The sequence below is a fragment of the Lepisma saccharinum genome, chromosome 13, assembly GCF_977018435.1.
Source record: "Lepisma saccharinum chromosome 13, izLepSacc3.1, whole genome shotgun sequence".
Classification (NCBI taxonomy): domain Eukaryota; kingdom Metazoa; phylum Arthropoda; class Insecta; order Zygentoma; family Lepismatidae; genus Lepisma; species Lepisma saccharinum.
In genome coordinates this window covers 68,790,909-68,804,373 of record NC_139241.1, presented here as the reverse complement: position 1 = coordinate 68,804,373, position 13,465 = coordinate 68,790,909, and the positions used below count along the sequence as shown (strand labels likewise).

General features: G+C 37.1%; 1 protein-coding gene across 1 annotated transcript in view; it reads right to left on the bottom strand.

Annotated features, from left to right (window-relative positions):
• LOC145997025 (serine protease 27-like) overlaps nucleotides 1-10,331 on the bottom strand; it is a 31,706-nt gene extending 21,375 nt beyond the window's left edge. The window contains exons 1-3 of the mRNA XM_083133645.1: nucleotides 10,258-10,331; nucleotides 1,591-1,664; nucleotides 266-454 (exon numbers count right to left, since the gene is read on the bottom strand). Coding sequence (XP_082989771.1) covers nucleotides 266-365 — 100 coding nt within the window. The 5' untranslated portion in view covers nucleotides 366-454; nucleotides 1,591-1,664; nucleotides 10,258-10,331. The remainder of the gene's footprint in view (nucleotides 1-265; nucleotides 455-1,590; nucleotides 1,665-10,257) is intronic.
• Between the last annotated feature and the right edge of the window lie 3,134 nt (nucleotides 10,332-13,465).

Here is a 13,465-nt window from a genome sequence, read left to right as displayed (position 1 = left end):
TTATAACAAAGTTAGTGGTATTATAAATAACAGATTGGGCCAAATGTGACTCACAGGTTATACTTTGAACTAAAACGATAAATGCAATAGGGAACTTTTCCCTAGGAATTATTGAATATAATATTTTAAATCATACATGAACGGCATTAAACATGTTACAGAAGATAGTTAATAAACTTAATATTTTTAAGATACTGACATTGCTGAGCATGAATGTGCAGTATAAATGAACTGATTATGAAAAATAATCTGCAATAAATCATACCTGACAATAAAAGGTGTGGAGCATTATTGGCAGTAATTGGTGATGCTTCCACTACATGGCATAGGAAGAGGAACAATGCTTGTAATTCTGGGTAGTACATTGTTGCTTCTCTCTGAACGGCCACTACGTTAGTTGTCCCGGTGTACCTGGACTCTCGGCTACTTGAAATATCTTTATGCTGGTTTGTCTCTGCAAAGATGAAGGCCAACAAAGGTCTTAGTGACGTAATAATCGTGGTCGTAGACAAAAAAAACTTTAGGAGAGAAGGTTCATTCATAATTGATCCTAATGCCCGAGCGATCAAACAACCTACTTGAAATTCTATTTTTGGCTTTTCCGTCGAAAGGCAGGGACGTTTGGTCCAGTTGCCAAGGCATGGAGAAATTCATGTGGTATTCTGCGTTGCCAAACTTATGCCTGACAGCAGAACAAAAGGCATCCCCGTCAAGGCCTGCTAAGTCTAAAGGTCATCGCCGGGTAGCAAATGAATGAGTCTCCGATTTTCTGTCTCTCTCTGAAGGGTGCAAGTTGACAGCAAAATGTGTCATTTACGACTGGACAAAAATCAGGCATGTGGCAACACTGCTTTTTACAATTGGAAACTCCCACATCTGGAGACGAAAAGTTTGGGTTGGTTCAAGTTGGTTCTTTGATCGCTCGGACTTTATACTATACTATATAGCTATACAGCCATTATGCATAATACAAACACATGTTTTATGTAACTAAATACAGGTTATGCCTAGGTATACGTGCGGATCAATTCAGGGGATGGGGTTGGCGATCATAATGCGCTACGAATCAGGAGGTGCGAGGTTCAAACTCGTGTCAAAGGGGACTAAAACACCTTATCCAAACAGCGCAGGAAATTGAAGGTCGGAAAGGAAATTTTGGAACAATCATAAGGGAATTTTCAGTTTGGATCGGGCACTGGAAAGATGATGAATATGATTACAGTCAGTTATCATCTGAAGAAGACTGTTAACTCAATGGAAATTTGTGTTAGAAATCAAATGTGTGCCACAACCGATAATACTAAAAGTAAGAGAAAACCAATTGATTAAGGGACTAATTATTATCATTCTTAATAATGTTGGCACAAGGATTAAGCTATGCTTTAATAATTACAGGTAGTTTTTATCTCTTATATTATTTCATTAATTCTGAGATACAGGTATTCATAAGAAATAAGAAGAGGACAAACAAAATTCCTTTCTATCACTGGCATAAGCATGCATTTATGAAAAATATTGGTGAATTGTTAACATCACTAAATATAATAGAGCCATTCGTATGGATGTTTTTCTAGTGGCATTTATTTCTACCTTTCTAGAGGAATCTGCAGAATATTGAGGGCCAGTTAATTCTCCTCCAATCATCTGCTTGTCTGTTGTGCAGTCTGGAAAGAAAGGAGAAAATTGTTTTACTGTTCATTTTATGTACACTTTGGTACATTTTGCAATATTCTCATTAAGTAAGGCATGTAAAATTATTGGCGAATTTGAAGAGATATTCTCCAAGGTTTAGCCTTCTCCCTTAATAAATGTCTTCACTCTCCAATTACTACATATGATTATAATTTGTTGACTTAAATATCTTTTTGTGAAAACACACATACTCCCTATGTGTATAGAATGAAATGATAGTTAGAAACAAACTTATTTATGAACACAAGACACGTTCAGTCCAACAGATTAGCTTTAACACAAACAGTCATATTTTTATATTATCACAATTAATAATCATTGATTATGTGTAATTTGTTTGCAAAAAAAAATCCAACGGAAAAAGTAACTTGATTAATTATCAAGTACCAGTAATTGTAACTGGGTTACTTATCAAAATGAGTAACTGTAACTCAATTCATTTTAAAACTTAATTTTCAGAACATTGGTTAAAATAACTCCCACCCAGACCCTACACAGCACACTACTTATTCGACGAATTACTCCCACCTTAATATTGTTGATGAATCTGATATTTGAACAGTAGCAAAGCGTCAATTTTGACAAAGTAAAGGTCTCCTACCTTGAAATCTTATGATTATTGAGATGCAACACATACTATCTACAAATAATTTCCATACACTAGAGTAAGAGACATTTGATACAAATACCCGTGCCCTATAATAAGAAATACCCTCCTTTGGCCTGGACTATGGCTTGTACTCTCTGTGGAAGGTTCTCCACCAATTTGCGAGTGACGTCAAGCAGAATTTCTCCCCGTTCCCACAGTACAGTCGCGTTGAGTTCCGCAAAAGATTTTGTACATATTGATCTCGACTCCAGCCCAATTCAGCCCATGGATTAAGGTCAGGACTTTACGTGGGCCACGGTAGTCGTTGAACGCCCATATCTTTGCATCATTGCATAACATCTGCAGCTTTGTGGCAAGGTGCGTTGTCTTAATAGAAAGAAATGGTTCATGGTATGGAACCACCACTGTGTGGGATGCATCCTATTGACCAGAATGTCAAGACACTGAGCCGCCATTGTGGTACCATGAACTTTCGACCAGTGGTCTAACCAGTCTCTGGAGTCAAATATACCGGGCCGCTAGAGGTTCTCCTGAAGTTTGCGACTTGCAGTCCGAGCTGGCAACATCCCTGGAAGATGACCTTTTGTTCGACCTTCACTAGAGATTAGAGAAAATCCTTTCTCGCCAATGGTGGTGAGAAATCAAAGCCGCTGAAAGGGGACTGTCACCCGTGCAGCCTCCACCTTTGAATTACAATGGAGCAGTTCTCGTGTTATGGGCAGAAGAGTGAAACCACTTGCAGCATGAGCTGACAACCACCTAGAAAGATGGTCTTTCTTTCTGGTTTCGAGTTCGGCTGCGATAACGGGAAATACTATCGCGATAGTGGCGGTGAGCGATATAACTGGGGGCTTTGCTCCCCGCCACCAAATTTGGAGGTTGACGGACTGGCACTACGGTCAATGTAGTTTGTGAATTATATTTAAGTGCAACAATTTGGTTTCATTAGACTTTTTCAGTGTCTGAAATGGAACATTCCAATGACAATCAGAACTTACCGAATTCATTTAATGATTTTGGCTGGAGGAAACTAAAGTATTCCATTAGATCTAGTTGTTTCTCAAATAATTTAAACCAGATTTTATATTTGTCAACAAGCCTAGACATAATCGAACTGATACTCTTTCTGATTATGCGAAATTATATATTGCTATTAACTTTCAAGAGTGCATATTAATTAACGTAAAGGTAAAAGTTCCCCGTGCATTTTGGACTATACCATGAGGCATATATAGGGCATGCGCGTGCACTCCGGTACAGCAAGGCCAGCAGTGGTGGCACACGGCATAACTGTTACAAATTAATTCTTTAACTTTTGGTTTCTCATTATTTCTTCCGGGTTGCCTCAACAGAATATCAACCTGCAAGCCTCCAAGGCTCGTCCTTTTCCGATATGGGGCCATCAACACCCCCTCACGGCGTGTTGACAAAACATCTGCGTAGTATCACCCTGGCCATCCTGTAGCCTGCAATGCCACCAGGAGCCCGAAAAATCTCCCGGCGACCTTGAAGGATCCAATGGGAGGGTAGGTTGTGTGGAGGCAAATTTTGTTTTCCAACCCGTAAGGGCTGGAAGAAAGCAGAGAGCACTGCTGATGTCCTCAGTGTTGCGAACTGCACGATTAGGTGTCCAAGTGTACTGTATAGTGTTAGCGATGTAGCATATCCACCAAGCTAGTTAAAATTTATATTTATAAATAAACTATAAAGTTTCAAACCACAGGAGAAACACAAAAATATGATTGCTGACATATTCTATGTGAAGATAAACATTTACGAGCGTTCGGTCTATTAAGACAGCTAACATGTCCATGGACACATCCGCCAAAAAGAGTTGGTAAAACTCGCTGGCCGCGGTCACACTTTTTTCAAGCTGTTTGCGAGGTGAAAAGTTACGGTTTTTCAGGCGGGTGAATTTCTATTCGTTTGTTTCAAAAACTTTAGTGTTGGCATTGTTTACTATTTACTACGGAAAGAACTACGTGGTGCCAAAGTGGATTTGTGAATATTGCAACGTGTGAAAATCTTGAAAATTGTTTCAATCATCCGCGATCGTCTGTTGCATTAAATACGTTTGACAACAGACCAATTGAAATTCGAAAAAAATGAACAACTGCGCCAGGACATTCATCTTTCCCCTAAGAGATGTTATGTAAACAGTATCAGGTAGAGTGCTCATTTTTTCATTATAACGTACCATGTAGAAGCAATGAATTCTTGGTTTTCTTAATTTTTTGGGATCTGCTTCCGCAACGGAAAATGTCACCGCACGCCACTGAGGGGATGTGAGGGATAGGACCTCACACAATCTTCGATCTCGTCCACTTTGTGATCAGCGCTACACTCTGGCAGCTTTTGTCCTATCCACAAAGGAATAATAAGCTATTTACGAGTTAAATTGTTGAGATCGGAACGTCGACTTTTATGAAACCAATTTACCGCGCCGTGAGCTCACCACTGGCCTAAGTTCTTGAATGCACTATACGCCCACTGAACTTCTCTGTGGCTGCATGGCAGTCTAGGTGGCCACACACTGGGCGCAGCATTTGATTCGAGACACACTACGACGGGTTGCGATCTACCAACAAGGGCACCCGAAGGGCCCCCCCTCCCCTGAAATATCTAGAAAAAGTTCATGTAATTTAAATGCTGAAATTGTAGCCATATTTTATTACAAATAACATTATTTTCTGAGATTTAAACGCTGTCAGTTATAGCAATTAACTGCCATGTACAGTCATGGACACTTCTGGGTTGTAGCAATCCCTTTGAAAGCATATTGGGCTGTAACAACCCAGAAGTGTCCATGACTGTACAACAAAATAACGAGGAAACGTTTTCACAAGAGGCATTAGAATCACGTTGACTGCTGTAACTAGGGGTGGGTGGGACGGAAAACAATTGGTCGGGACGGATTGAGAAGGAAACATTAATAATTCTGACGTTCGGGACAAATTATTCTCCATTTCTCGACCAATGCGTTGAAAATATCGAATTGTAAAACATTGTTTCCCCTTCAATTAATTGTTTTTGTTCATTTTAAGAAATTTCAGACAATTGTAGTGCAGAAAATATAAAAAATTAACTTCTTTTAAATAAGATCTTTGGAATTTCTTGGTTGTTCGGGATTACGAAAAGTCGGGAAATCATTTACCTAACCTTCATAACCTTTGAATTATTACCTTTTTTGTACAGTACCGGTACCATGAAGGACAGTCGATTACATGTGATCTCTGTTTGATATCTGTGCATTGTGAAAAAGTATAAAAATATAGTGATTCATGTTTTCTGATAGGAAGCAAGTCTATTTCAGTTTTTTAACTAAATAATAGACTCGAGTCTGAACTTGTATGCAACGCCAAAGTATTTACAGTTTAATGAGTAAATTTGGGGGATATTGAGAATGTGTGGACAAGTTATTGCCACTGAAGGCATTTTAAAACACGGAAAGGTACCTACTTGTATCAAGAAAACGTTTCCATTTAAAAATATAATGGGAATATTTATGTTGGAGATGAGAAAGTTCTTTACTTGAGTCAACTGAGGTGGGTACCAGTACCATGCTTAATATTTGAGAAACATAAGTCTGGAACTTCAGTTTCGAAGCAACTGTTCATTCTATTGTTCACACAACTTCACTTTTATTCACTCTGTTTCCACAGTGTGATGATTAGGGAAATATAGCTGTTTTCATACAGATCGTTTGAGATATGTATTTTAGGGCGCCGGCCTCCGTGGCGGAGTGATTAGCACATCGCGCACATACGACGCCAGGGGTCCCGGGTTCGAATCCTGGCCTGGGCATGGATGTTTGTAAGTGTCCATTCATCAATATCATCACTCATCCCCATCTTCGCAAATTAGCCAAAAGTGGCACAAAAAGCGAAGTAAAATACATAAATTTATTTATATATATGTATTTTAGTGCATGGAATCAAGTAAACTTAACACTTTGTTGCACCATTTCGTGAGGTTAATACATTCATCCCCTTTTTACCCCCTCTTCAGCGCCTCCTTCCTTTCTATTCTTTCATGTTTTGTTAAACAATTGGACAGAAAAATAAATGGTTTTCACTCTTCATGAGCAGCTATATAAAATCATATAGTCTCATTTTGTAGACCGGATCGAGAGCTACAAAATAGTATAATATAATCATTTCAGCCCCAATAGTTCCCAAGATAATGTAGCAAAACCCGCGAGAGAAAACACAAACTTCAACAAAACCACAGCTCTCTATGAGGTCCGCGCGCATTATAGTATACAGAAGGGCCAGAAAAAAGAGAGCATCGAATAATGGCATTTTATCAGCCACTTTTTGAAAACATTTTCAGAACCTTTTCTTTTACCGACTATAATTTTGCATCTTCAAATTCTTTCCCTAGTAATGATCATGGATTGAAATATAAATGTCAATAAACATCATCAACATATTTCCATTACTTTAAAAGAAAACAGTATGTAGAGTGTAAACGAATAATACAATTTGCCTACTATTATATTTGCCGCTGGCTGTACGTACGTAGAAACTATGTGCATTTCCCCACCAACGAAGCAAGTTCTTCGTACGCCCAAAAGCAAGTGTCGCGTATTGAGTGCTTAAAACTGCTCCACAATGCGAAGAAAAACTTGATTGAGGATAACATGGGCGGGCGATTCTTCGAATAGCAAGTCGCGCGAGTACAGAACAACAAGGTCACAGATAGACAACCTGGATGTTTCGAAGTAGGCCTACGAAAGTGACACCACACCTCTGTTCGTATCACGCTCAACCCAGTAACAGCGAGGAAAGGAATGTTTGCAGAAAGCTGGTTGCTCGTCAGGCTTTTGTTTGAAGGCACGATGCTGTTTTGTTTTGTGTGATAACATCGGTCTGCTGTCTGGGAATTCGAGGGGAGTGAAACTAGCGATATTTTTACGAGTCACGGTAAACGTGGGCAGGATACAGGCGAATCAAGAAATATATTTCGGGGGTATATATAGTAATAATAATATAAATGTTTAAATCGGTACGTTAATATAATTTATATTATAATATGCAAATTAATTAATATTGTGTTGTTATTACATGAATAGGTAAAAGGAACTGTATACGAATAAATATATAACCACGTATGATGCAAAATTTGTATAAAAGCAAATGTTCTGGCAAGGAAATTGGTGTCAAAAAGATAAGGCATTGAATATTTACGATCAACAAAAAAGGATGTTAGATCCAGTTGACGAAAAGTAAAGTTCCCGATTAATATTTTATGCATATTATTGTAATCAGTAGTGTGCATAAATCTTTGGTACTTTAATTGAAAACCGAATATTTTCAATAAGTTCAGCGGAAATGAATAAATCAACAAATGCTAAATAATATTTACTTTCCGAACCAACCGGACCCCCCGTAAAATACGTCTTTACCAGGATAGTGTTCTGGATATTAAACTTTCACTGATTAAGAATGTAAATAAATAATATTTTTGGTGAAATTCAACATTATACGCACAGCGATGCAAAAATATCACCAGGCGAATTGTCTATCTGTCTTTCGTTTTGCAATGCAAAATCTGGTTAATTTCCTACTATCCAATGTGTTATGAATATTGCGATTGAAAATTTCCTGGTATTGTTATTACTAGGGTTAGGATTTTTATGACATAAAAATCACCAAAATATGCAAAATAAAATATGCTCTTATGACCTAAAATTTTACAAAATATGCACTAAAATTTGAAAAAATATGCCATTATAACTGGACTGTTTCAAACATCAATATCTAAATGCTGAGATATTTTCACTATTTTTAGTTCACTTTATGGGCCCCGAGTTGCAATGCACAATTAATACTTTCTCTAAAATTTCAAATTAAAATAAAAAAGATTTTGCTACAGTCCAATCTCGAGTAAACGTGGGAGTAAGAAAGAATCCACTTCGAAAATGACTGTATATTTCTTGAAAATGCAAAAAATATGCTGAATATGACCAAAAAATCCATCAAAATATGCTCTATCACGAAGAAATGGCCAAATATGCCCTTAAATAGCCCCTTAATTTTATTAGTTTCTTCATAATATGAATTTCTATATGTTTGGGGAACACATACCCTTAGCAAAAAAATATGCTAAGTCTTGAAAATGCTAGCCCTAGTCATTACAATTCACTTTTTTACACAACTCACGTCTTCTATCTTTGTAACAAAAATGTTTGTGGGGAAAATTGTGTCCATGTACATTAGAGGACGTTCAATTATACAGGTCACTCTTTGGGATACATCTTAACGCGGATAGAAATAAGTTACTATTTTCGAGCTAGTTACTTTTTTTGCAATCAGTAACTGTAACTCATTTATTTATTACTTGTGACGAGTAAATGTATTTGATTGATTGATTTTATTTTACTTCGCCTTTCTGTCACTTTTTGGCTAATCGTGAAGAGAGGTTGACATTTTGATGCCTTCAGAAAGTACTGTAACTGAATTACTATTTGAGCAAAGTAATTGTAACATTAACGCAGGGTGCTTCTAACTTCACCAATAATAATACTGGCCTGGATGATGGCAAATTTTCTGTTTTGTTTGTCTAACAGTGAAGTACTCCCCTAAGCATCGCAACGTGTCATGAAGGAGCTGTGGAGGTAGGGCTTCACACATTCTCGGTTCCGTTCATATTGAAGGTGACGTAATCTTCAACAAGCTCCGGTCGCTTTTAACCTCCTCTCTGGAGCAGCTTATGCACGGATAACAAGGGTAACCCGAATCTCCAAAATAGCTGTCAGACATCCTATAAACTGTGATTCCGAGCGTTTCTTTACTTCGCTTTCTTCTTTTTGATTACTTACTTATTAATGAAGACACGGTTAATCGACTATTTGCAACGGAAGATAGCAGATTTACATTATATGTAACTTTTCTATATTTTCTCAATAGATGGAGCGCAAGTCATTACCCACAATAATATGCAATTTTGATAGCAAAAGAAAAGGAAAATATAAAGTAAATAATACAGAAGTAGTCTAATATTATATTTAGTAAACTTTTGTAGCATTTTTAAAAATAAACTGGACATTTTTTTTCAACATTTATTAAAATACTGACTTTCTTGATAATTAAACTGTAGGAATGTATCTATAAAATGCCTTGGCCTTTGTACGAGTTGCTGAAAGTGACATCTTCTTTCGTGTGCATTGATGGGGAATGAGTTAGTGAGTTGGTTCATTGAACTGTCCAGTCCAACAGATCGTTCTCCGTGATGGAGTTGTTGGTCCAGCATCTACGACGCGTGGGGTCAGGGATTCAATTCGCCTGGGCAAGGGTGTTTTTTTGTGAGTGTCCATTAATGAATTTCATCACTCATCCTCATCTTTCACGATTAGCCAAAAGTGACAGAAAAGCGAAGTAAGAAAAACCCAAATCAATCATTGCCCAACCTAGCTAATGTCCGTCTTAGAGGGAGCAGGAAATATGTAATTTAAATTTCCCGCCTTGACTCATTCTCGCCCAACGAGTTGGCAGATACGTGGGTTCTCACTGGAAATGCCCTCTAGTAGATGAGGCTTGGAGGGTTTTTTTCTGGAAGAGGGAGATGGGCACAGCAACACACTGTTTCAGTTCTTGAAGCTCGCATCGAGTAAAAGTAAAAGAATAAATATGGTGAAGGACAATTTGCTTGGTAATATGTATGCATCGCACTCTACCTCAATCCATTAAAGTACTCCTCTGGCTCCGTTTTATTGTTTTCCTCTTGTGGACACCCTGTTCGCGTTCCTGAATCACTTTGAGTATTTCACTACGCACCTGGTCTATATCGAGAAAGGCCTTTTCAAAACCTCCATCTATTAGAACATTAAATCCACCAATACCTCAATATCTTCAACTCCTAACACGTGACGCCACTATAACGACGCTCGCTGAATCACAAAATAGGCCCACCTTTATATTCCACCTTGGATCATTTCACAGAATATTACTTACCCTCAATGTCCGTATGTGGCACAATACGTTTCATAACTATCACAAGCACAGACTATTGCAGACTGTAATCGTTTTGGTGAAGGGAGAACATTTATACTGCAGAAGAGATGTCCTCGTTTTTGTTGATTGGCCAAGATCTTTCAAACTGTGGCGTGGTTTTCGATGCAGGCAGCTTTGCGGTGACAATGCAACAGAAGGGGAAGGGGTTGGCGGGTAGGAAGTGGCAATGAAATACGTGACAGAAACACCGGTTTGAGGGGAGAAGGGAAGAACCACACGTCAACATGGGAGAGTGTTACATCACAACAAACCCGCAGGAACCCCTCTTTTCCTCTCCGTTGTGTTTTCTTTTTAGCAATTACTTTCCCTGCCCCAGTTGTTGGCTTCAATGACAGTGGAAACATTACTTGATAATAGGATGATTTCATCAGACTTTATTTCTGGATTTGTACTGCAATAAGATTGTTCGGTGACACAATTATTACGAATTGAGAGTTTCCTATTCGTGTCATGAATGTGAGCAGAGGATTATAAACTTCTTTCCATACTGAGTTCAGGTCTTTGAATCGGAGAGTTGTAAATCCGATTTGCGAATCTCAGAAATTCTGTCACTACAGTACCAAAGCCATGGGCGTCACCATAAGCTTCTTGTTGGGGGCGGGGGACAGGCCATTGAATAGTAATAATAATAATTATTATATTATAAAATATTAACTATAAAAAGGAATAAAATAACAAATTTATTCCAAATTATGTAGTATTATTGTTACTATTATTTTACTATTAATAAACAAAGGTATAGTAGAAGCTCTTGTTGAAAACTATCGTGTAACTCAAAATGTAAATATGTTGCTCTCACTTGCACATATCACATGTCTTATCTGCGTAATTTTGTACTTTTTTACTTGACTTAGTGGTGTACTAGGTTTTATACTGTGTTTAGAACGTAAACTGTTGCTACCATGGACGTCCGCAGGTTTTTTCCAGGGAGGGGCAAAGAAGGTATTTTTTTCAGGGGGGCAAACAAGGCACATTTTCCCCAATAATAGTGTTGTTCCCTCAAAAAACATTGCTTAAATTTAAATTTATCATATTCATACAATAATGAATACATATTATTGTGGCTGAAATGAAATTATATGTGAAAAATATATAATTTTTGGTTGACTTACATTTTCCAGGAGGGGCCACGACCCTCCCTTGCCCCCTCCCGGTTCCGGACGCCCATGGTTGCTACTACTATTATTCTTGTTATAATCTTGGGAAGACTTTTCTACTCGATGGATGGATAAATATACAGGACAACTGTTTTTCATTATATTTAAACAATGCATACAGTTAATGTGCTGAAATCCATAGTTTTTCCATTTTGTTATTAAGTTTTACACGCCTTGTTCAAGAGAAAGTTTTAAAATTAGAGAGAAATGCTAGTCATAAAGTTTATTGTGTACCCTCTCACCAAAAACTATTTAAGTGTTGCAATTGTGACAACTGTGGAACCATTTATTATTTAGATTAAATGGTAGGATATGAAAAAGCATAAAGTGGCTTTTCTATATTACATTGGAGATTTTCGACCTAAAGCATTTTTTACTTTGTTATTCTGTTCGAATGCTAATTAACTTAACGTTATTTCTGTTATTAACAGTAAAAATAACAAGCTTACTGCTTTTTTGTAAGATGAAACGAACGATCTAAATTTTACACAAACTGAAAATGCATGAAATAACATATCGAAACGTGTAATCTTGTTTTCTTTAAAATTGTCTTGACGTTTGATACATCTTAGTGTGGCAATTCTTTGCCCGATGAGATTTTATGCATCTAAATACATACTTTTCAATTTATGCACATATAGATATGCATAATCACGTAGCAATTGTTTGTTGAATTTACGTATCCCATAGAAAGGTAATCTTGAATGCTGGCTATAATATGAAAGGAATTTTGAAGTTTCAGTGAACAAACTGGTCAAAAAGTAAGACAGTACACTTTATTAAACTCTCTTCTTACACTTGGGACTATATGATTTTTCTTATTGAGTAAACCGAGAATCTCGCCACGTTCTAGACATTAGTAATTATAAATGAAATTCGTATAAAATAAATAGAAATTAAAATTTCGTAAACAAAAATTGCTGTACTTTCGAACTTAGTTGGAAAGACATATCAAAAGGATGCCTATCTGATAATTTTTTGTTATTAGTTTCATTTAATATTTTTTTTTAAAAAAATATTTGTATTATTTCGAGACGGGAAAAAAAATTCTGGAGACTGGAAAATTTTCATTTCGAAACGAGATTTCTCGAGACGAGACCGGGAAGTGAAGCAAGCGGATTATAATTTATCAAGTTTTAAAAATCCTGGAAATCGTTTGCACATGATAGGTCGTGTTGGCTTCATAAAACCACAAAGAGATAGAATCATGCCACGAAGAAATCATTTCTGACAGAAACAACGCAACGTGTGTTAAAGTAGGTCATGGGTTTTCTACTTTTAAGCTTACCCCATAAGCTTATCTGACAACTGAAATTTTGCAATCTATTAGGCTGTGTTTTATACACCATTCTGTGTAACTGAGCATACAATCTGTGTCACGGTTGTCAAAAGTATGATTCAGAAGATATCAAGTCCCATATTTGTAAATGTAGAACAGAGTTTTGTTTACCAATAAGCACACATGATTGTAAGGAAGTGAATAAGTTGAACGAATTCTCCAGTAGTGTGAAATGGCAATGCTCACATTTACAAGTATGATTCAGTTTACTGCATTACGTACTGCTTATTTGAAGACATTTCGAGTTTCGATCGAATGATTTATGACGTCAGTGCTGGCATCTGGTGGCAGTTGTGAAACAGATGCATTAATGACGTAGACGTGGTAAAGATGTTTTTATGACGATTAATGAAAACATCGCAACTTATAGAGTTAAATATTCGTCTTTGTACTGTTTTTTGGTCAGAAGGGATGGTGAGGAAAGTTGGGTTGTTTTTTATGTCATGTACTGAAAGAATTACAGCAATTGTTCAAGTTTTTGCTCACCTCTTATCGGAAGAATTATTTCTCGTTTTGCGAGTGGACGACGTAGAAGATATAGACCTACTTCTTTCTCTTCTTTTCTTTTGTTTGTTGTTTCCCGCTCATTTTCTTCAAGAGTCAAGGACGGTCAATAGCAAGCAGTGAAAGTTGGGTAAATTGCGAATGTTTT